This window comes from Thermobia domestica, chromosome 2, assembly GCF_964235325.1.
Source record: "Thermobia domestica chromosome 2, izTheDome1.hap1.1, whole genome shotgun sequence".
Classification (NCBI taxonomy): domain Eukaryota; kingdom Metazoa; phylum Arthropoda; class Insecta; order Zygentoma; family Lepismatidae; genus Thermobia; species Thermobia domestica.
Genome location: NC_137455.1, coordinates 123,967,175 through 123,991,364, shown reverse-complemented (window position 1 = coordinate 123,991,364; position 24,190 = coordinate 123,967,175). Strand labels below are relative to the sequence as shown.

Genomic DNA, 24,190 nt, shown 5'->3' with positions numbered 1-24,190 from the left:
CTAATTTTTTCATTGCTTTGGAAAAGAAATATCAACGGCCATCTGGAAGTCGCATAGCGGGTCACAGATGCCTGCATATATTATATGAAACGATTTTTTTTTTTTCATTCCTTGCACTTGTTCATTTAGTGCCACATAAGGATTCTGTAGATTTACTAACGCAAATTCCAATATATCAGATGAGCATAAATTTTTACAGTACAGAAAATTTAAATACTTATCAATATCTAGCAATTTCTCCAATATTTTATGTATTCGTTGGTTATTACTTCTGGATTGAACACTTTGAGATAAACATACTGGTGTTGTGGTTAATGCATTGCAAAGAACAGTTTCAACACTGCTTTCTAGATTTGAATTTTTAAATTCGTTTGAAATTACATTATGGTATTTCTTAGAACTATGTTTTACTGCTAAATCTAACCAGATTTTACGAGTTTGTTTCGTAGGTTTCCACACCTTAAGTCTATCCATTGAATGTGAACCAATTGATTTACCAGTTAAAGGATTTAACAATTCGAACACCTTTTCTGAATGGGAGGGTTTGTTAACACAAAGATAGGGTCCTTTGAACACATTGAAAAATTTGGAAATTTTCTTGTCTGTTGCGGAACTTAAGTTTGTCTGTTTTAAAAAAACTAAATCATTTACCTGTATTTTGTGTTTACTCTCCTGTTGTGAGTTATACCTTTCATTTCGCTTTTGGATTACTTTTTTTCTTTTAAAATCTGCCATTACCAATTTATTGTCCCAACTTTCATTATCGTTTTCGTTTGTATCATTCGTAAAAATGCCAAAATGTTTGAAGATAGGTTTTTCAGCCTGTATGTTCAAATGTAAACTAGCTGGACTCGCGCCAAGACTGCTAGATATAGAATAGTTCAGCAACACAACGACTTGTGGTATAAATTTTTCCCAAGAACCATGATTATCTTTACAAAATAGTTTAAACAACCTATTCGTCTCCCGATGGATTTTCTCAACTGCGTTCGACGCCGGATGGTAAGGCGTTGAATAAAATATTTTAACACCATATTCTTCCATTTTCTGTTTGAAGTTTTTAGAGATAAAACAACTACCATTGTTCGCCAATATAGCTGAAGGTATTTCCAAGTGCACAAAGTACAATGTTTCTAAACATTTAACTACGCACTTCGTAGTAGCGTTCCGGATTGGATAAAGAACAAGGTAGCGAGTAAAGACGTCCAGAATTGAAAGTATAAATTTACACTTTGAGGGAGATGGTACAAGAGGTCCGATAATGTCAATTGAAATTAATCTCCTAGGGCCTTTTACCTGTATGGTTTCTAAAGGTCTCGCCGGGGGTCGAGTATCGACTTTAGTTCGTTTATACTCGAGACAATCGTTTATATAGTTCATCACGTCTCGCCGCATAGATTTCCAATAACAGATCTCGCTGATGAAGCTTACTGTTCTTTCGCACTTGAAATGTCCACGGTTATTATGCATTTCTTCAATAACCAGATTTACTAAAGATGGCGGGATGCAAATTTTTTAACTATTAGGAAAGTGAAAGTTTTTATACAACAATATACCATTTTCTAGTTTGTAAAATTTTTTTACATTTCTGTTTTGCATCTTACTATAGGGATTATTTGGTTTCTCTAGGAATTTAATGATTTTACTGTACTCAGGATGTTCCTTTTGTTTTTCGGTTAACTCTCCTGGTGTGAGATTTCTGAAGAATGATGGAAGTATTTCCAAATTGTTTATGTTCAAAATTTCACTAGGAGGAGCTAAAACTATCCTGGACAATGCATTACTAGCCACATTTTTACTACCTGAAATGTGCGTTATTTTTAAATTAAATCCCTGTAGTTCAAGACTCCACCGAGCCAAACGAGAGTTCCAATGGCGAATTTTATTCAAAAACACTAATGAGTTATGGTCTGTGTAAACTTTCACATGATGGCCATATAATAAATGTCCCCATTTACGTACGGCTGTAACGATTGCATACGCCTCTAATTCTGTGATAGTAAAATTTTGCTGTGCACTATTCAAAGTTTTACTGTAGAAACCAAGTATGTGTTTTTCACCGTTAACTTCTTGAAATAATATACTCCCCACCGCTACCAAGGAACTGTCTGTCACTAAACAAAAATCGTGATCTAACAGCGGATGATTTAACAACACTTCTTCAGCTAACGATGCTTTTAACTGAGTAAAACTTTGCTCACATTCGTCAGTCCAAACCCATTTTTTATTTTTTTTCAGAAGTTCAAACAATGGATTGGCTAAATGAGCGAAATGATATACAAATTTAGAACACCACTCGAACAAACCTAACACTCGCTTAAGTTCCTTTACATTTTTGGGACGAGGCAATGTTCGAATTGTTTTTACATACGACGGATCCTTTTTCACGCCTTCAGGTGTGACTACGAAACCAAGAAATTGAAAACTCGTATTGCAAAATGAAGATTTCTTTAAATTTACAGTTATATTGGCTTCTTTTAATTTTGTAAACAACAAATTTAAAATTTCTAACTGTTCATCAAAAGAAAATGTTGGTACAGAAATGTCATCGATGTATGTGACTAATTTATCAAATAATGCATGACCTAAAACAACCAAAAGACAAGCCATTAATCCTACACCTCCATTTGCATATCCAAAAGGGATAGATGTAAATCTATACATTTTGCCATTCCACGAGAATGCCGTATAATCTCTACAATTTTCAGAAATTGGAACTTGTGTATAACTTCCTACTAAATCAATATTTGATACGTATTTAGCACCTTGAAACTTTAACAACAGATCATCAATTTTATTTACCTTTAATTGTTTTATTTTTACATGCTTGTTCAAAACAGTTAAATCTACCACTACTTGCATTTTACTAGTGTTTTTCTTTGGCACGCAAAAGATTGGGTGTGAGTGGATTGACACACAAGATTCTATTACGCCACATTGTAACCACTTATCGATTTGCGAATCAATATGCTCTTTAAATTTATATGGTAATGTATACTGCCTTTTAACCAAAGGTTGATCAGTGTCTACCTTAATTTCATATTCAAATTTGGTACAACGTCCGGGAATATTTTTAAAAATTTTCCTATGTTTCAACAACAATTTGAATAGTTTCTTTTTCTCACAATCAGACAATTGTGCTTCCATAACCCTTTTCCGTATTTCTGAAATTGGAACAAATTCACTTTCGACTTTACTATTAAATGTATTACAAACTGCAGCTCTATTTAACGATTTACAATGCGATTTTTTGATCTTACAGTCTATTTCTGAAATTTGCTGTGAATAGTAATCAAACAAAAATTTATCTTCGTTAGCAACTTCTAGATTTAACACTTTCATTTCTTTTTTATTACTACAAGAATTACGAACTTTATTATAAGCTTGATCAGAAAGAACAACATGATTAACCCATTCTTTTTCTAATTTTTGTTTTTCACTGACTAAATTATTTACTATGGGACACTCTACATTTACCTTTCCAATTTCAAATAAAATTTCTGATTCATCATCGCTGTCGCTAGTAACATTCATTTTAGCTTCAATACCAACTTGGGATACAAAATTTACCTTCTTCTGTACATTACCTTTAGTCAGAATTTTTGTAACCTTTATGTTGTTAGCTTGACCACCTAGCATAGGTACGTTAACAATTTCTCCTTCCTTTTCAACCGTAATAGAATTATCACCAAAATCTATCCTTGCCTTGGATTGTGTGAGAAAATTTCTACCCAATAAGCATTCAGTATTCAAATCAGAGACAACTAGCACACGTACGTCAAAATTAACTTTCCCTATTTCAATACACAATATTGTTTCACCTTGCACCTGTTTTTTTTTCTTATCAGAAAAATCCACCAACAAAATATGTGGAGCTGGTCGCAAGTGAGGGTGTGATATGATTGACGCTATACGTTTCCATGTCTCTAACGACAAAATACTAACCGAAGCTCTAGAGTCACACAAGGCTACTACCGGTTGATTTAAAATATGTACTTTTATTTCAGCTGACCTAGCTTGGCTATTAAATTTCTGTTCTTCATCACTACTTTCAGATGAATCAGTGTCCCAGCTTACTACATTTACTACATTTTTTCCAATTACAATAAGCTCGCATTGCGAATCATTGAGTGCATTTTGACTTTCAGTACCAAACTTACCATTTACATTACCAACTCTGCTAACCGCACTCGCGTTGGAGAGCAACTTTAGTTTAAATGTTGATCTTTGTTTTGTGGAAACATAGCTCTTGGGCTATAATACGGAAATTGTGGTGCAGATTGAATATATGTAGACATTGGCTGTGTTCGGTTCATACCTTCATCATGGTTACTATTTACAAAGCTCACTCTTTCGTTTTGATTTGAATTTTCATATTCGTGATCATCTTTGCAATTACTACGATTATTACCCTGACCTTCATTGCGATCATTATTCCTTCTGTGATCATTTTTACCTTTGTTCCAATGGAACTTTCTCTTGTTCGGAGTTCCCTTTTTTCTGGGTCCGTTAAACTTACCTTTACCTGAGTTTTTGTGGTTTCCATTACCATAATTTCCCCTCTTATTAAAATTCTCGTAATTCCCTTGCACTTCGTTTACCTGATTGACACGTACAGTTCTACCATGAAAGTTGTTTCTATCGTTAGTATTTCTGCTGTCATAATACAGTGCTTCAAGATTTTGTATGGCTGTCAAAAATGAACTGAAATCTAAATTTGGGAACAACGCTAATTGTCGTCGGTAAGAAATAGGGATCAACTGTTTAATCGTATTTACGATGAAAGTATCCGGTATATTAGGTGACAAACCCCGTATCTTATTGAACCTTTTGTGAACGAAATCCGTAACCGTACCATCAGTTTTCGGATTGAACGCTTGCGATTGCAATACTGAGAGTTTGCTTGCGATGACTTGTTCAGAACCAAACTGGGCTTTGAATTCTTTAGTGAAATCTTTAAATGAACGAAATGTACCTAATTTTGACTTGTACCACTCACGAGCGTTGCCGGTAAAAATAAACCCTAATACATCTAAATATTGGGATTCAGGTACGTCTACAGCGTGCGCTGCGATCTTAAACTGCTTTAAAAACGAAGTTGGTGACTCGTCATCTTCTAAACCAGAAAATTTCGGGAACATTTCGATGTCACCGTGACGCAATATTCGTCGTTTTGCCCTTTTTACGTCACCCCTATTTGATTTTCTTACTTTAATACGCTTTTTTAGTTTTGTTGTCTCACTAGCTGTCGAAGAACTACAATCTGTTTGGTTGTCACTACTAATTTTTTTCTTACTGCTGTATTTTGACTTATGGCTACTCCTATCATCACCGGATGTACTTAATCTACGCCAGTTACGTTCACTCCCCTCTCTGCTAGCATGTTCAGTCAATGAGCTTAACTTCGTTTGGGTTTCATTTACCTTGATTTCTAACCCTGACAACCTGTCACCTATCAAAGCAATATTTTGGTTCATGCTAACAATATCAATACCGGGAGGGATAGTGTTCTGTGACAAAGTGTCAATTCTACTGTGCAATATAACGACATTTTTTTCTAACTTGTGGGTCGTATTACTTAATCCCACTAGCATTTTTTCTTTATTTTCTAAATTATCTTCAATCTTATTTACTGACCCCTCGATTGCTTCAATTTTCTCAAAAGCTCGGTCCGCCTTTTCTTCACATTTACCCAAATCGACCGTAATGTTCTCGAGTTCCTGATAATTTTGAACTGTTTTTTCCCATATTTTCTCACATTTATCATTAACCTTTTCATATTTCTTATCTATTTCTTTGGATATTTGTTTATATCTACCTACGCATTCTTTTTTGAATATTTCTAATTGCACCTCAAGTTTATCGTCGATCTGCTGTTTTGTTGCCTCTGAAATTTTTAACATCTTGTTTTCTAAGGAATTATTGATCTTAACAATTTTGCTTTCTAAAGACTCGTTAACTTTTTCAATTTTGTTTTTTAAAAACTCACGTACGTTATTAGTTTCTTTAACAACTTTTTCTATTTTATTTTCTAACGATTCACGTAAATTTTGCATTTCTTTATTAGAAGCAACACTTTTAGTTTTTAACGACTCGTGCAAAGTTTGCATTTCAGCTTTAATTGCTTCTAAAAGTGACTTAACGTTACTTGCATCCATTTTTCACAATTGCAGAAAATTTCTAAGTACGAGTCAGATACCTTATACCTTTACGTTTCTACACATAAATCACTACTTTTTTTACATGTACGGCGAAGGAGTTCTGTCCCTGTTCGGGCGCCATTCTTGTAACACAATTGGATTGTGTTGGGTTCGGTTCCAGTTTGGGGCAGGTATACTTACAACCTGTGGGGCTTGTGTTTTGATTGGCACGACTGGATTATGATTTTACTAAGTATAATTATTTTATTTAGACACTGAGAATTTTCATTCGTAATGAATGTGAATGATGGAACGGAGTATAAGATTCTCAGTTGTGTAGTAGTGGTTAGAGATTGTGGGATGAATTGGATGTAATCATTAATTAAGATGGGTTCGATCCAAATCAGTTTATGCGCGTACCCACGCTCAGTGACACGCCCGATGCACATCCGTACAATTTTTACACCAACCAAATATTTTTACCGTTCCAGTAGTGATTTGCGTGAGAAACTGGTATGGAGCAACTGAAACATAATGCATGTATGATATTGATTTACTTAAACACAAGTATTATACATACAACATAGATACTTACTTCAACGTTATAATTTGATACCTCTGTAATTTTTATATTTTAGGATTTTCATTTGTCATTTACCATATCGAATACAAGCCCATGAATTTTATTGGAAAAATAAATAAAAATAAAAAAAGGTATTTTGAACACTTGAATTTGAATTTTGCACTATAACGACGAAGCCGGCAAATTGCTTAACAAATTACCAATTCACACATGCACTGGGGCTTTGGAGATTTTGAAAAAGGAAGGGGGAGGCCAAAAGATGTATTGGAGGGCAGTTTTCTAGAATCTTCTTCCCATTTTTCTTCGAAGGGATGTCCTGTTTTCCAACATAGTTTCTATTTTCATTATTTAGCTGCGTAGTTGGTAATGTACTGGCTTATGTTTCCACTGATTGACAATTTACAAAATATATTGATCTCTTGTTTTACCCATGTTCCTTTATCATAACATGAGTGAAATTCAATATTTGATTTGTTGTTTAGAGCTGAACAACAACGCTGTCACAAAACTAAAAAGGTGTGCTCGTACTTAGTTGGAGCTGATTTGAGGCATTTTGTATTATTTTCGTAGAATTTTACTGAAACTTACTTGAAATATAAAATAACACAATTTTTGCAGTTCACTTCGACTTATTTTGATGCGATTTTACAAAGGATTGGTGAATTAACTTAGGATTTTGACGCTGTCCCAAGTACCTCTTCTATTCATGGCTGCATCCATTTTCGCGCACACCGTTCCCGCCTTCTTCTTCTAGCGTTGGTTAGCTTACTCCAATCACACCAAAGGATTATTTTAAAAAAAATATCTATAAGCAGTATTGTTAACTAAAATATGGATCACGGGTGATAAATAATCTTGCCATTAACATATTATACTTAAAACTCTGAAATCAATAAAAACAACTTAGGATGGCTTTTGAAATTACGGCACTATTTTTTGGAACATCACCACATCACGTCCTTTTTGTTCGGTTAACTGGAAGTACAAGTTACTGCTCACAGCATTGCCAACTCATAAAAAGGATAAAACTAACACAAAGTTTGCGTCGACGTATAATCCATGCGGCCTCATTCCAATTCAGCCAAGGAAAACTGGGAGAATTTAAAATGGAATGGGAGTGAGGGGGGGCCACACGCTTACACATAAAAGAGCACACTTCGCTCCCCACCTCCATCACATTGGAACACACACATACAAGCAGGTGTCTATGTTACGTTCGTTACTCTTCACCCGTCAAAGGGCTCTCTCCCTCCTACGCCTTACATCTTAAACAATCAATATCTTTTAACAATTGTTCTTTATCCAGAGTTTCCCATGTTTTTAAAAGTCATTTGGCGTGTCTTTCTCACCTCCTACGGTTAGACTATTTTCAAACATCCATATCTCACATTAAATTGACACTTTGTTACTTCCTTAATTGACACAATGATGGAATTACGAGACACCTTCAAAAGAAACATCTGCTACGATTACAATGGTGTTTGTCGGCAATCCATTGTTCTAATACCTCCCCCAGTTTTGAGCACAAACTCCACCAAGACTACAGCCACCCCCACTTCCTGATCCTTTCCCCCACTGGTTACCTCATCTTACAACATGCCATTATTTCATTATAGGTGAATTCTTTCTTTAGAATTAGTTTCTTGAATAGCAAGACCAACTGCGTTCAAAATTAACAAAAAAGACTTGTGTGGACATGTTTTGAAGTTCCTTTAGGTATTTTCAGCACTTGAGGGAGGAATAAGGAAAGAAGAAACACGTTTCTTAAAGGATTGGGGAAAAACGGTAAGTAATCAGCATAAATTGCATAAATTAACATAAATTGTATTAAAATATATGATAAAATAGATCAGAGGAAATTTACACCCACTTTCGTGAGAAATTTGCACTGTTGACCAATTGTTGTGAGAATGAAGGAAATTTGTACCAGTTTTCGTGAGAATTTTGCACTTTTCTCCAATTCTCGTCAAAATAAAGGAAATTTGTATCAATTTTCGTAAGAAATAAGGCGAAATTATACCAATTCTCGTGAGAAATTTGCACTTTTCTCCAATTGTCGTGAAAAAAGGGCACTATTCTACTTAGTGTTACCAACTACAGTCAGTCTGTTTTACTCCATTGAAGGAACTGCTACTATAAATGAATCGAAAAGGAAGATTCTTTTATTCCCTTCATAAATATTACTTCTCCGTAAGTTCTTTGTTTCTGTTTTAATCTTTATTTTTCCTTCCTTTTTACATTCTCCGATTTTTTAAACCTTCGAATCGAAACTGTGTCCTGATTTCTATGCACTGCCATGCCACAAGGGCTAACGGGGCGACGGCCCCGAGCACCCTAATAAGGGAGGCACAGAATTCGGGACGAAAAAGAAAAGGAAAGAAAACAGAGGAAAAATTACTTGAAATATTACTAGTATGTACTTACATCCTCTTCCTGCTTTAGGAAGTGGTCCTATAATGTTACTAATGTTACGAAAATGCATGTGCACATGCACAAAATGGAAGGGGAAAACTAATAAAAGGTGTTCAAAACCAAGGAAAGGCAAGGTTTATTTTTGAAAATTTTCTTACACTTCGCGCCAAATATGGTGGCGCTTCGCGGCTGGTACGGTACGCGACCTCATTCATACGTACGGGGGCGCCCTCGTATACTCTGGCTCCGGCGCAGACTTTCCATGGCATGGCACTGCTTCTATGTGCTGCTCAATAAATAAAGTGTACTACATAAAAACGTACGTGAATTTCTGCCTGATCGCATCAACTATTGAAACAATTACTGAAACAATTAAAATGAGACATGGCATCATTATCAACCTTAGACCCCCGCCCCACAGTTCATATTACGTTAAAGTAATTAAACTGTATACATAATTAAACTGTATATAAAAAAAACTTATTTGAAATCACCGATGGCTTATTCATTGAATTTGAATTTGTACAAGAAGTTTGGTAAAATTGACAGTTCTTTGAATATTCGTGTCAAAATATACGCCACGACAAACTACTGTTAAACATTTGCACAAAATAGAACGTTAAAGACTTTTATCGTGTTCTAAAAATATATATGTAAAGGTAACCAAGAAAGTTCTGTCTCTTTTTCACCCACCACCTTCGAACATCCATATGCCACATAAAACGTACCTGGAAGATTAAACATTGTTCCCATCACCATCAACGACCTTCTGCCAACGTTCTGGAAAGCCATGGAATGGAACAGGTGATAATCAGATGATGCAATGTCCGGGGAGTATGCCTACTGTTTCCCATCCAGGCGTAGAATGGTGTCCCGGATCATCCTAGCCACGTGGGGCTTAGCGCTGTCCTGTAACAGGAGGACCCTTTGAGATTCAGAAGTGCTGGCTCTAGGGTTTTGAGTTTTTCTTGAACACGGCTCAATTGCTCACAGTACACACACAGTTTTATTGATGCTCTGACCAGATGGTAGCAGTTCACGATGCCGCGAGCAGTCCACCAAACAAACAGAAGGATCTTCTTCTGGCGCAGTGCTGGTTTCAGCTGTTTTGGAATCAGTTCATGGGATGCTAACCAATGTTGATGGTGTTGTGGAGCTTTATACAGGACCCATTTCTTATCACATGTCAACACCCTGTTCAGAAATGGCTCCTTCCCCAGACGAGACAGCAAAAGAACACAGGTGTCTGCTCGCGTTGCCTTCTGGCCCGAAGTCAAATCATACGAGATCCATTGACCCAACTTGTAGTGCTTCCCAAGTTGGTGGAGGTGCTCCCGACTGGTTTCTCCACTCACACTGAATTGTAGTCCCAGTTTCTCATGACTGGCCACTATTCGCCTCAACTGCTGCCTGCTTATCTGTACTTGTGTTGGTCTTCCGGCACGTGGTGCGTCTTCGAGTGATTCGTCACCGTCCTTAAACTTGTTAAATCACCGCTGTACTGTCCGCGTAGTCACGACACTCTCACCAAAGGCTTGGCATATTTTCCACCCCGCTGTAGCGGCGTTTGACCCCAGTTTGAACTCGTACAGCATACACGAACTTATGACACACTGTGAAGGTCCCGTGTTCACTATGTCCTTATGCAAGATCACGGTGTAACTGAACTGCCACAACCAGGTAGTATGTTGAATATACCAACACCAACAACTGACCATCGCCGTATCTCCATTCGCATTCAACTCACGGTGTGAAAGCCAATTCAACATAGACCTCCACAAAAAAATGACAGAACTTTCTTGGTTACCTTTATAGAAATAAAATATGCATATACAAAGCACCTCAAAGAAATTGCAAGAACATCAGCCCTTATCTCATTTTGTAGTTAATTTATCTTCGTAGCGGTAAAGGACTTGATAGCGAGCAGGTAGTGATTACTAGATTACACAGCACTTGACAAAATATTTACAACAAATTCGAGAAACAGTGATAAGTGCAGTTAGTACTGTTAGAGATACTAGGATGGCAGGAGTACTAGATCGTCTTTTGCTATTTATTGTGGAAAATAACTGTTTAGTGTGTAATAATATATATATCTTGGATAGAATGGAAGGAAATTTCTTGTTTTGCTTGTTATATGTTAAATTAGTTTTTGGTATTCAATATGAAAAATAAATAGCTTTCTTTTGATTGTACAAAAAAAAAAAAAAAACCTGAAATTATTAGTTCAGTGTCCCATGATTATGTCCCGTGAACTAAAGGAGAAACGATAAACGCAACTGAAAGATTATGGGATAATTTGGTGGAATGAAAATACGCGAACACCCTAAGAAACTCGGACACGATGTTGTCCACCACGAACTCACTTGACCGAGAAGCGAATGAGTACAGTACCCTTTGCACAAGAGGTGAGCGTTATGCCACTGAGCAACCGTGCTTCCTTAATTGTTTGAGAATCTACCATGTTCCTATATTTACTGTAGTCGTTCTTAACTTTGTAACTCTGGAGGGGTCCCCTAAATATGTACTGTATATATAATTATTTAAAGTTATGATTAAAATGAACAAAAATTTCAAAATCTGAGTGTAAAAATGCCCCCACAATATCGCCCATGACATGTAGGGTTGCCAATTCTGGAAAATCAAAAACCGGCACACCCCTTCAAAATATTTTATGCTATAAAGTAAGTGTGAAGTATTTCTGTTCGGACCCATCTACGGGAAGGAAATGTACTATCTTGAAAAAAGTGTATGAGCACCTGTATTCTGCATAGCCTTAGTACATTCACTAATAAGCTTAATAAACTTATAAATGATACATTGTGCTATAAATGAGAAACTGAAATCGGCATTGATCATTTTATTGTATTTACTAGTAACTGCCACTTTAAAATTAAAGAAACAAATGCACAAAAGTATATTAATCTTTACGTGACAATTTTGGATTTGGAAAATAAGATTTATTCTTTAAACTTGTATTTCAACTATAGGAAATTGCCTTAGGAAGTCAATTTTCACTCTCAGTAAATGTATAACATTTCTTACTACTAAATTTCAAATTTTCCCTCATCCAGTCCCTGTCATCTCTTTAAAATTATCTAAACAGATGAACAAAATATATTAATCGTTAATGGATGGTGAAAGGTGACAGTTTTGGATTTACAGAATGAAAGTAACTTTTCAAATCTATACCTCGAACTAAATGAAATTGTTTCGAACTATTTTAGAGATACAAATTTGAAAAAAATACGGTCATAAAGGGGCTGGTAAGGAGTTTGTGCCGGTAACCGGCTTTAATCAAAATAACAGCAATATATCCGGCCAGGCCGGTAAAACACCGGCCAGTTGGCAACCCTAATGACATGGGAGATGGATACTTTATTCTCTTGGTCCAATACAATGTTATAAATCAGCGTTTCCCAACCTTTTTCAACTTGCGGCACACTACAGGTATAACTTGAATTCTTGCGGCACACTCATATAGATATTATTATTACTTGTAAATATAAAATACAGTGGTATTTTTTTCTCTGTGATTACTGATCTCACAGAGAAGAAAGCTCGATCACTGGTTTTCCCCCGTGATAAATCATAATGCATATTTTCCATTCTAATTTAAAAGTTGACAACAACTGCAATGAAATATAGGACTCAGGTTTCTAAAAAATACAATTCCTTTCTCGAAAACTGTATCCAACCTTTCACAAAGAAGGAAGATCACTAAATAATGAACGAACAAACAAATCTCTTACTTTTAAAACACAAATGTAGGTAATTTATATGCATGTTTGCTTTATCGAAAGGATTGAATGATATTTTAAAATTTCAAGTTACGAAATTGTCTGCAACAATAATGAAGCAATAATGGCCATAACAACGATAAATACTTTTTTCAACGTAAAAAATGTACAGAAAAGTCAGTCAGTATGAAACTTAAAATTGTAGATTCATAGAGGTTCATAGTAATGTGAAATACAAATGTACATTTTTCCCTGTCTTGCAGTTTGATTGCTATAGAATTAATAATTTTGTTTAAATTTCCTCGCGGCACACCAACAGTCCACTCATGGCACACCGGTTGGGAAACGCTGTTATAAATCTTTGTAACCGTTAATCATTATTTATTACAAACCTTCCATTCGTTAGTTAGTTAATTTTCGATATCATTTAACCAGGCACATGCTTGTCCCTACCAGCCGCGCCTTTTCCTGTTGTGGAAAGCCAGTACGATGACGTCACAGCCACGAAAGCACTCAAGGCCACATGCGCATACAAGTAGTAGTGATGCGCGATTGCGAGAGGTTCTAACAATCGAAAGGTTCCTTATCGAGAGGTTCCGCTTATAGATTGTTTCGATTGCTTAGCGAGAGGTTTGTACAATCGAAAGGTTCCTTTCGATTGTTGCATTCGCTAAGGGAGATCGTCTGCAATTGTGTGTATTAGCGAGCAGGAGCAGGTTTCAACCTGAATATTCGTACTTCGCTTTTATTGGCTCGCGCCAATTCCATACAGTCTAAGACCAATTTTGTTGTCATTTCTTGCACAAAAACAGGTTTTCGCTATTGGCGTGGGAGACCCGGGTTCGATTCCCGGCGGGAGCTCATGTGGTTCGGATTCCACGTTAATCAGTAGGTCCACCTCTCATATAGCCTCGCTGCTGAACGGACGTAAAACTCAAAATCAATCAATCAATCAACAGGTTTTCGCTATTATCAACATTTCGTTCATGGCACAACAATAAAGATTATAGCAAGTGTTGTGGAACAGATGTCCTTGTTTAATGTATGGTATGTATAATCAGATTGGAAAGAAAAGGAAAGGAAGATGGACTGTGCAGTACATAAACGCTGCTGAAAGCTATTTGTTTCTTTCTTTCTTTCAATAAACATTTTGTTAAAAAAAAAAAAGGACAAAGAGAATTGAAAGCAACTCGTGTTGAATTACATAACATCATTTAAAGTTTCGTTTCTTATTGGAAATTGTTCTTCATTCTTATATATATATATATAGACACTATATATATTCTCAAGATAGAGAACGACACGAATAATTGATTTCGCCTTCAGTGCGAGCAGTGGCGTCGGGTCACTTAGTCGAAAAAATGTAACAGCTTTCTCAGGTAAGCCATCCTGAGTGAGGTTTTTCCTGGGTTTTCCTCACTCACACCAGGCAAATGCCGGGATGGTACTTAACAAGTAGGTCCCAGCATGCCACTTTCTTCCCTCCTCATTCCTTTCTTCTTTCCGTTTCTCAGGGTGATGTGCTCGCCGAGGGAAGTCATCTTTTAGACGTTATGGGCTTAAGGCCGTTCCTGCCGGTAATTCCCATAAAAAATGTATCAATCAATAACGAATAATTGAACTTTCGAATGTTTAGTTTTAACAGCCTTTCCAGCAGCAGGCGTAGATCTACAGCTTGACAGTGTGTAGTCGCTACCGCTCTTGCCTTTGGTGCGAACAATCCCCGGTTCGATTCCCGGTGGGGTCACTTGGTCGTAAAGGTGTAATAGCTTTTTCAAGGCAGCCATTTTGAGAGATTTTTCCTGAGTTTTTCTCATTCACATTAGGCAAATGCTGAGACGATACCTAATCCACAGGTCCCAGGTCGCTTTCTTCCCGGACACATCCTTTATTCCTTCCTCCTTCCCCGGATTGCGTGTTCGCCGTGGGACGTCATCCGCCATACGTTACGGGCTTAATTTCGAGGGGTCCGTTAGACAGGACTTACTTTCGCGGTTAGGGGGGATCTGGCATTGACTGAAAATGAAATTTTAGCTTTTACTTTAACAATTTTTATGAATTTCGTATATCCAGACCCCGAAACCATCCTGTTACTCCACTGGGTAATGCCCATAAATCTGTTTAAATATATCTTATTCAGGGCTCAATGCAGAGCTTTTGGGAAGTTAGGTTTCTGAACATGTCATTACAATACTTGCTTTAAGATAAATTTAAAAGAAACATCGGAACGTCGGGATCATAGAAATGAAATATATACAGTGTGTGTATACAAAATTATATTCGATGGTACTAATGGGAAGGCTGAACCAGGTCAGTCCTTTCCGGCTACGCCATTGACAGTAGGCCTACAGCTACTATAGTCTCGGTCATTGACGCCCGCTAAAGAGTATAATAAACAGATTTTTATACTCTTTAATCGTTAACTTACTAAAGCTTCATAGCGATCGGGTGGTTATAAGTGACCCCCCAAAAATCCTGTCTACGCCACTGAGGATACATGTAATATGTCAAAAAAAACCTTCCCGGGAATGTACTCAACAACTTCCCGAAGTTTCATGGCGATCGGATGAATGGCTTAAGAGTCCATAAAGAACAGATAGACACACACACACACACACACACACACATACTTTCATTTTTATGTATATAGACTAACAGAAATGCCTGCCCTTCGTACATCTAGTTTAGAACCTCTCCCTTAAGACTTCGATTGTCCAGTACGACAATAGATGCCACATCTAAACGAAACGTTTCGTTAGAAACATCTCGGTCAGAACCTCTCGGTAAGAACATCTCGGTCAGAACCTCTCGGTAAGAACATCTCACTAAGAACCTCTCGGTAAGAACATCTCGCTAAGAACCTCTCGTTAAGGAAATCTCAATCGAAATGTCTCGAGAGGTTCAAACAATCGAAATGTCTCGAGAGGTTCAAACAATCGAAACGTTTCGATTGTAACATCTCACAATCGCGCATCTCTAACAAGTAGTCTTTCACCATGGTCCACTGAGACTGCAGGTAGACAGCCCTTAAGCTCCGAACGCCTAGGAAGATGCGGCAAAAACCACGTATCGTGGCGGACAAAATTGCTTTACCAGTTAATGGCGATTGCTTTGAAACTAAATGCAGAGTTTGAGAATTAAATCTGTACTATCTATAGTCTGGTGTGGAGAAGAAAAAATTGTGAACCGAAGATTTAAGAACATTTCAAGTTACTAATACAAAAATAACGTAGAAATTTGTAAGTGCAGGCAAAGAAACCTAACTTAAACACTTACTCATTAGCGCGTAGTGATCGAGGTTCAGTGGTCAAGGCGCTCGACCAGTAATCTGGAGGTCCCTGAATCGGAACCACGGTGCAAATATAATCTTATTACTTTAGAATTTTTGGTGGCGATTGATCGGCGATGACGCACGTTTTATTATCTTAAGATAGCATTTTGCATAGATAAACTTAAATTAAACTTGAAAAACGTCAAAATGAGCTGTTTTATGTGGGGGTTAGAGGAAGGCGAGCACACCTAGGGATGGGAAGTTTTTTTTTTTTTTTTTTTTTTCAACTACTGGACACCAAAAAGTATTATGGCAAAGTATCAAAACTATATTTTTTCCCTTCTATTAGGCCTTTTTTGGTTTAATATGACTGGACTACATCTGCTGGACTAAAAGACTACACAAACATGTACTTACTGTTTTAGTCGCTCTTCTGTGGTGTATGCCTGCAGAATGCACGCGTCTTCTAACTGTCCTTACATTGCACTGTAACCCTAACTCCCTTTGAATGTTTGTCGCGGTTTTGAATGGATTTGCGTTTGTTTCTTGGAGAATTGCTGCATTTTGCTCCTCGCTTGTGCATCGAGGTCTGCCAACTCTCATTTTATCTTTCAACCCTTCTTCACCTTTCTCTTTAAAGCGTCGAATCCAGTACCTAACCGTATATCTTGTTATTCCTAATTCTCTAGCTATTTCAGATTTTGTTTTTCCGTTGTTATACATGCCAATTATGTAGCCACGCTTTGCAAGGCCAATGTTCCCTGCCATGTTTCATGTTTGAAATGAATCTCTGTAGGCCAATATAGATGTAAGAAGAAAAGAAAATATTTGTTTATAAGATAAAATTAACGAAAAATGTTGAAACGCTTTTTCTTGTTAAAATAACATAGCCTACATAGGCTGTGTGGCGATGGTTATCTTTCGTTATCTCCTCTGGTTTTCTCATTTTGAGTATATTATAGTCCCGCATTGTACATAAATGTTTTTTTCATTCTGCCGTAACAATTTCAGTCTATAGGTAATGGACGATTTCAATGAAACGGAGAAGTTACTCATTACTCCCCGTTTTGGAGTAGTTACTCGCATTGGTATCAATAAAATAACTCAGCACTACTCGTTTCGGCTGACCTCGCAGAAGCCCCGCCCCTTTGAAGTAACCACACCTGCATTCTCGAGCTGAGTAAACACGGCACAGAACAACTTTGCACTTGAGTGGCGTAATGCTCTTCGCGATTTGGTTGATATCTGACCGTGGTTTGAGAGGCAGAAAAGTTACCTTATCAGCGTTGCCAACTGAAATATATATTCGCCATGAACCTAAAATATGAGGTATTATTCATAATTCGTACGTTGTGCCTTTTCATTTATGTATATCTAGAGCATTGCTAGTAGACGTTGCATTCCATAAATAAAAATGAAATATCCAATATTTTTCATCTATGTGTATGGCAGTGGCGTATTTAGGATTTTGTTTCGGGGGGTGCTATGCACATTCTCCTGAGTGGTTATATATACCGGGTCTATGTAGGTATACAGTTATTATATATAAATTAATATTTTTCGGGGGGGGGGGTTAGCCCAATAGCCACCCCCTAAATACGCCACTGGTGTATGCATACGTAAAGGAAAACTCTCACATACATTTCTATCCAGGATAAGTTACCGTCAGTATCTTCTTCTGAATCAGTGTTGCTATCACTATCGAGACTCTTCGCGTTTGGTATCAATAAAATTCAGAGACTGCTTTGTGGTGCGGGTAACCTCCAAATTTATGGAGCAATCTCAGTAGGTGACTTCGTGTGAAACATGGCAGAATAAATGATTGTTTTGCAGCGTTAAAAAAAAATATATATATATATTCTACGCTGTAAACTGTGTAGAAATGTTGCAAATGGTGATTTTAAAAACTTTATAGTTTCAAGAAAGAAAATGTCGAGTAGTTAGCACTTAAAAAAAAAAGAAGAAGAAGAATTGACCGAAACTCGGAGTGGCGCATTAAATAATGACGAAAAGATTAGAATTTCCTTGCGTTACGTGAACGTTTTCCTATTCTCCAAACTAAAATATGAATCGTAACAGACAAAATTCCGAGTTTGATTCTATGTTGATTTGTTCTACTTAAAGCTGTTAAACATCTTCGCGACGACGATTTAGAAGTTCCAAATTAATACATATCAAACGCTTCGGCTTCAGAACAATAGAACTTACCTTTTTTAATCTTGATATTGCTGGATCTGAATCAGCATCCATTAGCTTCAATAGTGTTCGTTCCCATGGTTTCAGTATTACTTTCTTCTTTCCAGTTTTTTTCACATCAGTTTTTTGTCTTATTCTCGATCGAATATTAAATATTTTCTTTTGGATTTGTGTCTCAGTCATTGGCGTATTTGATATTTCGTTGCATTTCACTGTAATTGCTTTCAAAGCTTCGGCTTTCCTTCGTTTACTTTCCGGTAGCTGTGACTTTGAAAATAACACTGGAAACTCTTTTATAATATCCACAAATGCACTCTGATTGAAACTCTCGTCGCTTCTTGTCCCTTCCATGGCGTTTCGGATACTGCGCAATAGTTTAACCACAACGAAATGACCGCCCGACAGATGAGAGAAATGAGTAACGACTCCTTTTATTGATATGACTCACTACTACGCGCAGAGGAAGCGCGAGTAAACGTTCATATATCTGGAGCAGTCTAGACCTGAGTAGTGGCTTGTTTTATTGATACGAAATTGAGGGAGGAGATCACTCCAGGTGTAATTACCCCGATTCTCCAGCACAACTTCTCAGGAGTAGTTACTCATTTTTATTGACATGATCCAATAGGCACCGCCTGTTTGTGTAGGTAGACGTGTTTATTTATGTCATTAGTGGCAACGCCGTTGCGAACTGTCAAGAGACTTGCTACTTTGCCTATAGCTACCGCACCCTGCTGTAATCAAAGTATTTAAGAAATGATGGCTGCAGTGTTGCCAACCAATTTTTCGAAAAATCAGGAAAATTCTTATCCAAAATCCAGGAAAGATCCAGGAGATACAATTTAATATCTAAAGATGTTAATTAGGATGATTATTTTTTTTACAAGGCAAACAGTGAACCCATCAATGATTGTACTTACCAATAAAAGGCTAATCATCTTTATCTGCGTACATATTAACATTGACTCTGCTGGTCAGAGAGCGATTCACAGGGGATCCTAGCATGAGTTGTTAGAAGTGAGACTTCTTGTGTGCAGCAATCCTTGCAAAGTTTGGGTATCAAATCTGTCTGTTTCGTTTTAATCAAATTTACGTTTGAAAACACTTTTTTTTTTTTTTTTTTTTTTACAGTGACACTTGAGGAAGGTAGAGCAAAGACATAACGAATGTGGATAAATTCGGAAATATTAACTGGTTAGACTATCTACTTTTTTTTACTAACAAGCATCAGAGGCGTCATTTAGAGAGAGCGGGGAGGGGCAATTGCCCTCCCTGAGTTGGAGATTTATATTGATTTTATCAATAGAATACTAGCGAATCAATGAAATGTGCAAAATTTTACTTATATCAACGGGTCTAATCCCCCTAAGCAAAATCTGAAATGACGCTCCTGACAAGCATCCAAAAATCTTGAACAGAAACATCATTTTCAGTTTACAAATCTGTGTTTCGCAATAACCTCCATTCTGTGTCTACTTGTTCCAATTTATTCTATTCTATATCATTAGGAAAGTCAGCTACGAGAGGAGCAATTGATTGTGCCGATTTCTTTAATCTCATTTGATGGGCTAATCATCTCCAAATGTTTCATGACGGTATCATGAAGCGTATCTCTCTCTCGAGTTGAGTTGAGTTGAGTTTAACGTTTCGTTCAACAGCAAGGCTATGTGAGACGTGGACCTACTAATTAACGTGGAATCCGAACCACATAAGTTCCCACCGGGAATTGAACCCGGTTATTCCACGCCAAAATCGTGTACGCTAACCGCTTAGCCACGGAGGAGCTCATATCTTTTTCGAATTTGATGTACTGCTTCAATATATAATTCAAGACAGCTGAGTTAAAAATCTTGCAGTCCATAATTTGGGAGATTTCTTGATGCCATGGATAGGGAAACTTTTGCTGCAAAGTACATTTCATCTGCAGATAAGAACTTTTGGTTTCTGAACTCTACATTTTCTAAGAGCTTTCGGATCATGCGTAAAACCAGGAGTTTTCAACATTTTTTAAAGAAAAATCAGTATACCAGGAGATAACTTGAAAAACCAGGAAATCTCCTGGAATATCAGGAGACCTGGCAACACTGGATGGCTGCGCTTTCGTTTTTAGGGTTACCAACTCTGGAAAATTAAAAACCGACACTCCCTCAAAATTCCCTATGATGTAGGTCTAAGTGTGAAGTATCTCTGTTCGGACCAATCCATGAGGAGGAAATGCACTATCGTGAACAAAAGTGCATTAGCACCTGCATTCTGCATATCGTTGGTACATTCACTAATAAGCTTAATAGATTCATTGTGCTATAAATAAGAAACTGAAATTGGCATTGATCATTTTATTGTATTTACCAGTAACTGTCACTGCTTTAAAATTATCGAAACAGATTAACAAAAGTATAGGTGTTAATCTTTACGTGACAATTTTGGATTTGGAAAATGAAATTTATTCTTTATATTTATACTTCAACTACAGGCAATTGCTTTAAGAAGTCCTTTTTCACTCTCAATAAATGTATAAAATTCCTTACAAGTAAATTTCAAATCTTTCCTAACATAATCCCTGTCATCTCTTCAAAATTATCTAAACAGATGAACAAAATATATTGATCGTTGATAGATAATGAAAGGTGACAGTTTTGGATTTACAGAATGAAAGTTACTTTTTAAATCTATACTTTGAACTAGGAAATTGCTTCGAACTAGATACAATTAAAAAAAAAAAAAAAAAACAGTCGTAAAGGGTCTGGTAAGAAGTTTGTACCGGTCACCAGCTTTAATCAAAGTTACAGTAATATTTCCGGCCAGGCCGATGTAAAACCGGCCAGTTGACAACCCTATTGTTTTTCAAAGAAGCTTTGAGATTGTACTATTTCTCTACTTTGACTTCTAATCGCACTTTTTGCAATACATTTCGTCTTCCGCGTTCATAGTTTTAATGAATCAAAATACAAGAGAGGTTAAAATGATTTATTTAAAAAAGAAAAGAAAAAGGAAAAATGAAATCTCTGAGTTTTATGTCCCACAATTATGCCGGTATGGCTAATGGGGACGGTGATGATAAGTACATGAAATGGTGGAATGAAGAAAGTGGGAGGAAACGAAACGAGAGAACCCCAAGAAAACCCACGCACACGGTGTTTGAACACCACAAAGTTCACTTGGCGCGAGCTGGGATCGAACAAGGAATCCCATGCACCAGAGGTGAACGCTCTACCACTGAGCCACCGCGGTCTCTAAAATAAAAGAATAGCTGTATCTGAGCCTCTCATCCGAAAATTATTGAATGCTGTTAAATCTTTTCTGTTCACAAGTTGTATGTGCATCATTGTTGGGAGGATGTGCATCATCAAACAACAATAAATACAATTCGCTACTGAATAATGTACTTTATCAAATGCCGAAAATAAGTAAATAATCTCCCTCGGTATAATAAAACAATTTATTATTGCCAATGGACGATATACTTTTAAGCGCCATAAAATTCGTTTCTCTGATTTTCTCAAAAAGTACGCACAATAATTTATCTCAGACACCTCATTTTGTTCAGTTCTATGTTATCTACGGATGATATGTCTCATCTGTACAAATTTCACAGTTAAATGAAACTTAAACAAATTTCATAGTTAAACAAAACTTAAAGTTTTAGTGTTAATCACAATTTTTAACTATTTGATGAGGGAATATTTCAATATCAGTTTCATTTTGATAAGTGACGTGGTTAACGTATAGTATCTTTTTGTTTGTTCACAAAATAATTTCCTTTTCCCGACTTTCTTTAAAAAAAAAAACAAAAACGCATGAGCTTTTACGGTTATCCGTTTGATTCGATCTGTCAATTGATGTATGTCTCACCTTTAGATTTTTTTTTTTTTTTTTCATTGACGTTAATTATAAAACTATCACAGTGTCTATACAGTATTCGCACCAAACTGGATTTTTAATCACTAACCTGAAAATGTTAGAAGATTGCAGAACAATGTTGAGAAAAATATGAAATAGCAGCCTATACAACTTTTTTTTTTTTTTTTTAATTATTAACATCATAGAGTTAACCTTCGAAACGCATTGCAGGCCCTGCTGGCCTGTTAGTTACGAGACTGAGTAGCTGGCAACAAATCGTTGCTATGGCAATTACTAAGGTAGTTACAATGTCTGTCTACTTACGTTACGCTTAAAGTAAGTATAAATAGCAGATTATTACAATTGACATAGCTATCTATAAACAACATTCATTTGCATAATGATCTGGTTTCACCAGAGCCGTAGCTACGGGAGAAGGCAGCGAACGGGGCCGTCGTCCCGGGTGCTGATAGCAAGAGGAAGTGTTGCCAACAACCTCTGAAGAAAATAGGCTAGATGGGCTTCAGAAATAAGCTTTTTTACGCAAAAACATGGCTAGATTTTGAACTGCTAACGCGTAACCCACATTGTAGATTTTAAACCCCTTTTTTTGTGTGCAAGATTAGAAGTGAGTTGTAGTAAAATTTGAAATGTTGAATTTTATATGCTGAAAACTAACAAGCAACATGTGTGACTTAATTACAAAAAAATTCATCAAACTCATCTGATTTGTGAAAGTCAAAACCCAAATTATCAGTTGAATTGAAGTAAGTAATCATCGATGACGTCGCAACTAGCCGAGGGGCTGGAACTGCATACATCCGTTGGATTTTGGATTGGTTGTGTTTGTGTAGCCTGTCATTGTCCCAATTTTCTGTAGTACTTCTTTCGGCAGGCTATAGTCCTTACAAACACTTCTCATTTTTTCCGTACTTCCACATGAATCATCATGATTGCATTGAGAGTTTTCAAGCTAGTTAGATATCCTATTTGCTTCCTTTAATAAACGAAAACAATCTTTGTAGCTTGAAGAAACGAACAGTTTACTAAATTTGTATTAGAAAAGTTTCATTCTTGTAATGAAATGTGAAAAATAAAATAATTAAAAAGTAGCAAATAATGGGGCCAGTACGGGAGCGACATTGAAATTCTGAGTCAAAAATATTGTTGTAAATCTGTGAGTGGGGAGAAAGAAGAAGAGTAAAAAAAAAAAAAAAAAAATAGTTTGTTGCGTAGAATAACATACTCTCTGTCTAAAGAAACTCATTAATACGATGATATATAATGACAAATAGGCTATTTTTTCTTAAGAAATATTACTTTATTTTGAAAGAGAAAGTATTTTTAGAATTAATTTAACGGCTAATGAAAAAGGCAAAAATGGCAAAAGAGTTTCATAAAGTAAGCTATATTTAAGGCTATAAGCAGTTGGTATATTTGTATCGCTAAACGCCTCTCCAAATAGGCTAGATTTAGCCAAAAATAGGCTAATTTGTCATCACTGGCAAGAAGGTACCGAACGAGCAAGTAGAAACAATGTGTCAAGAGTAAACGGACGCGGCGCCCCGTAAAAGCATTGGTGTCCTATTAAATATTGTTGTCCGTGTTTCAAAGAAATATATTTCGTAAAAAATTTCTTCCAAGCTCAGCTCGCAACCCAAATGTTTCGATAACAGTCACAAACCTTTATTTACTACATAAAAAGTTATTATATATCATTTGCTAATGGCGATGTAATACACAACGTGCCGAGTAATCACTATAGTGTGTGCAGAAACGTCTTCAAAATCAGAAACGGTCAAAGTCTGAAATACGTGTTCAGCGTTTTGATGGTGATGCGTTTGGTTAGTTAATCCCGATTTTCTCCCAATCAGATTAATTACGACGGTGAGAATTAAGGTATGAAAATGAGAGGAGCGAAGAGACTCATGCAACCTACTGTTTGCGTGGGAATATTTAAACTGAAAGCACACAAGGGAAAATAATAGCTAGTTTCGAAATTGAAGCA

At 36.6% G+C, this 24,190-nt stretch overlaps 1 protein-coding gene across 13 annotated transcripts in view; it reads right to left on the bottom strand.

Annotated features, from left to right (window-relative positions):
- Positions 1–24,190, bottom strand: part of LOC145675292 (zinc finger MYM-type protein 1-like) — a 259,607-nt gene that overhangs the window by 96,034 nt on the left and 139,383 nt on the right. The window contains exon 1 of one of the 13 annotated variants that reach the window (XM_081745721.1): positions 18,355–18,708. The exons of 11 other annotated variants lie outside the window; for them this stretch is intronic. In XM_081745721.1, the coding sequence (XP_081601847.1) occupies positions 18,355–18,693 (339 nt within the window). In that variant the 5' untranslated portion in view covers positions 18,694–18,708. Of the gene's footprint in view, positions 1–16,563; positions 17,353–18,354; positions 18,709–24,190 lie in introns of those variants that run through there. One more of the 13 variants, XM_081745718.1, reaches the window with a different exon arrangement.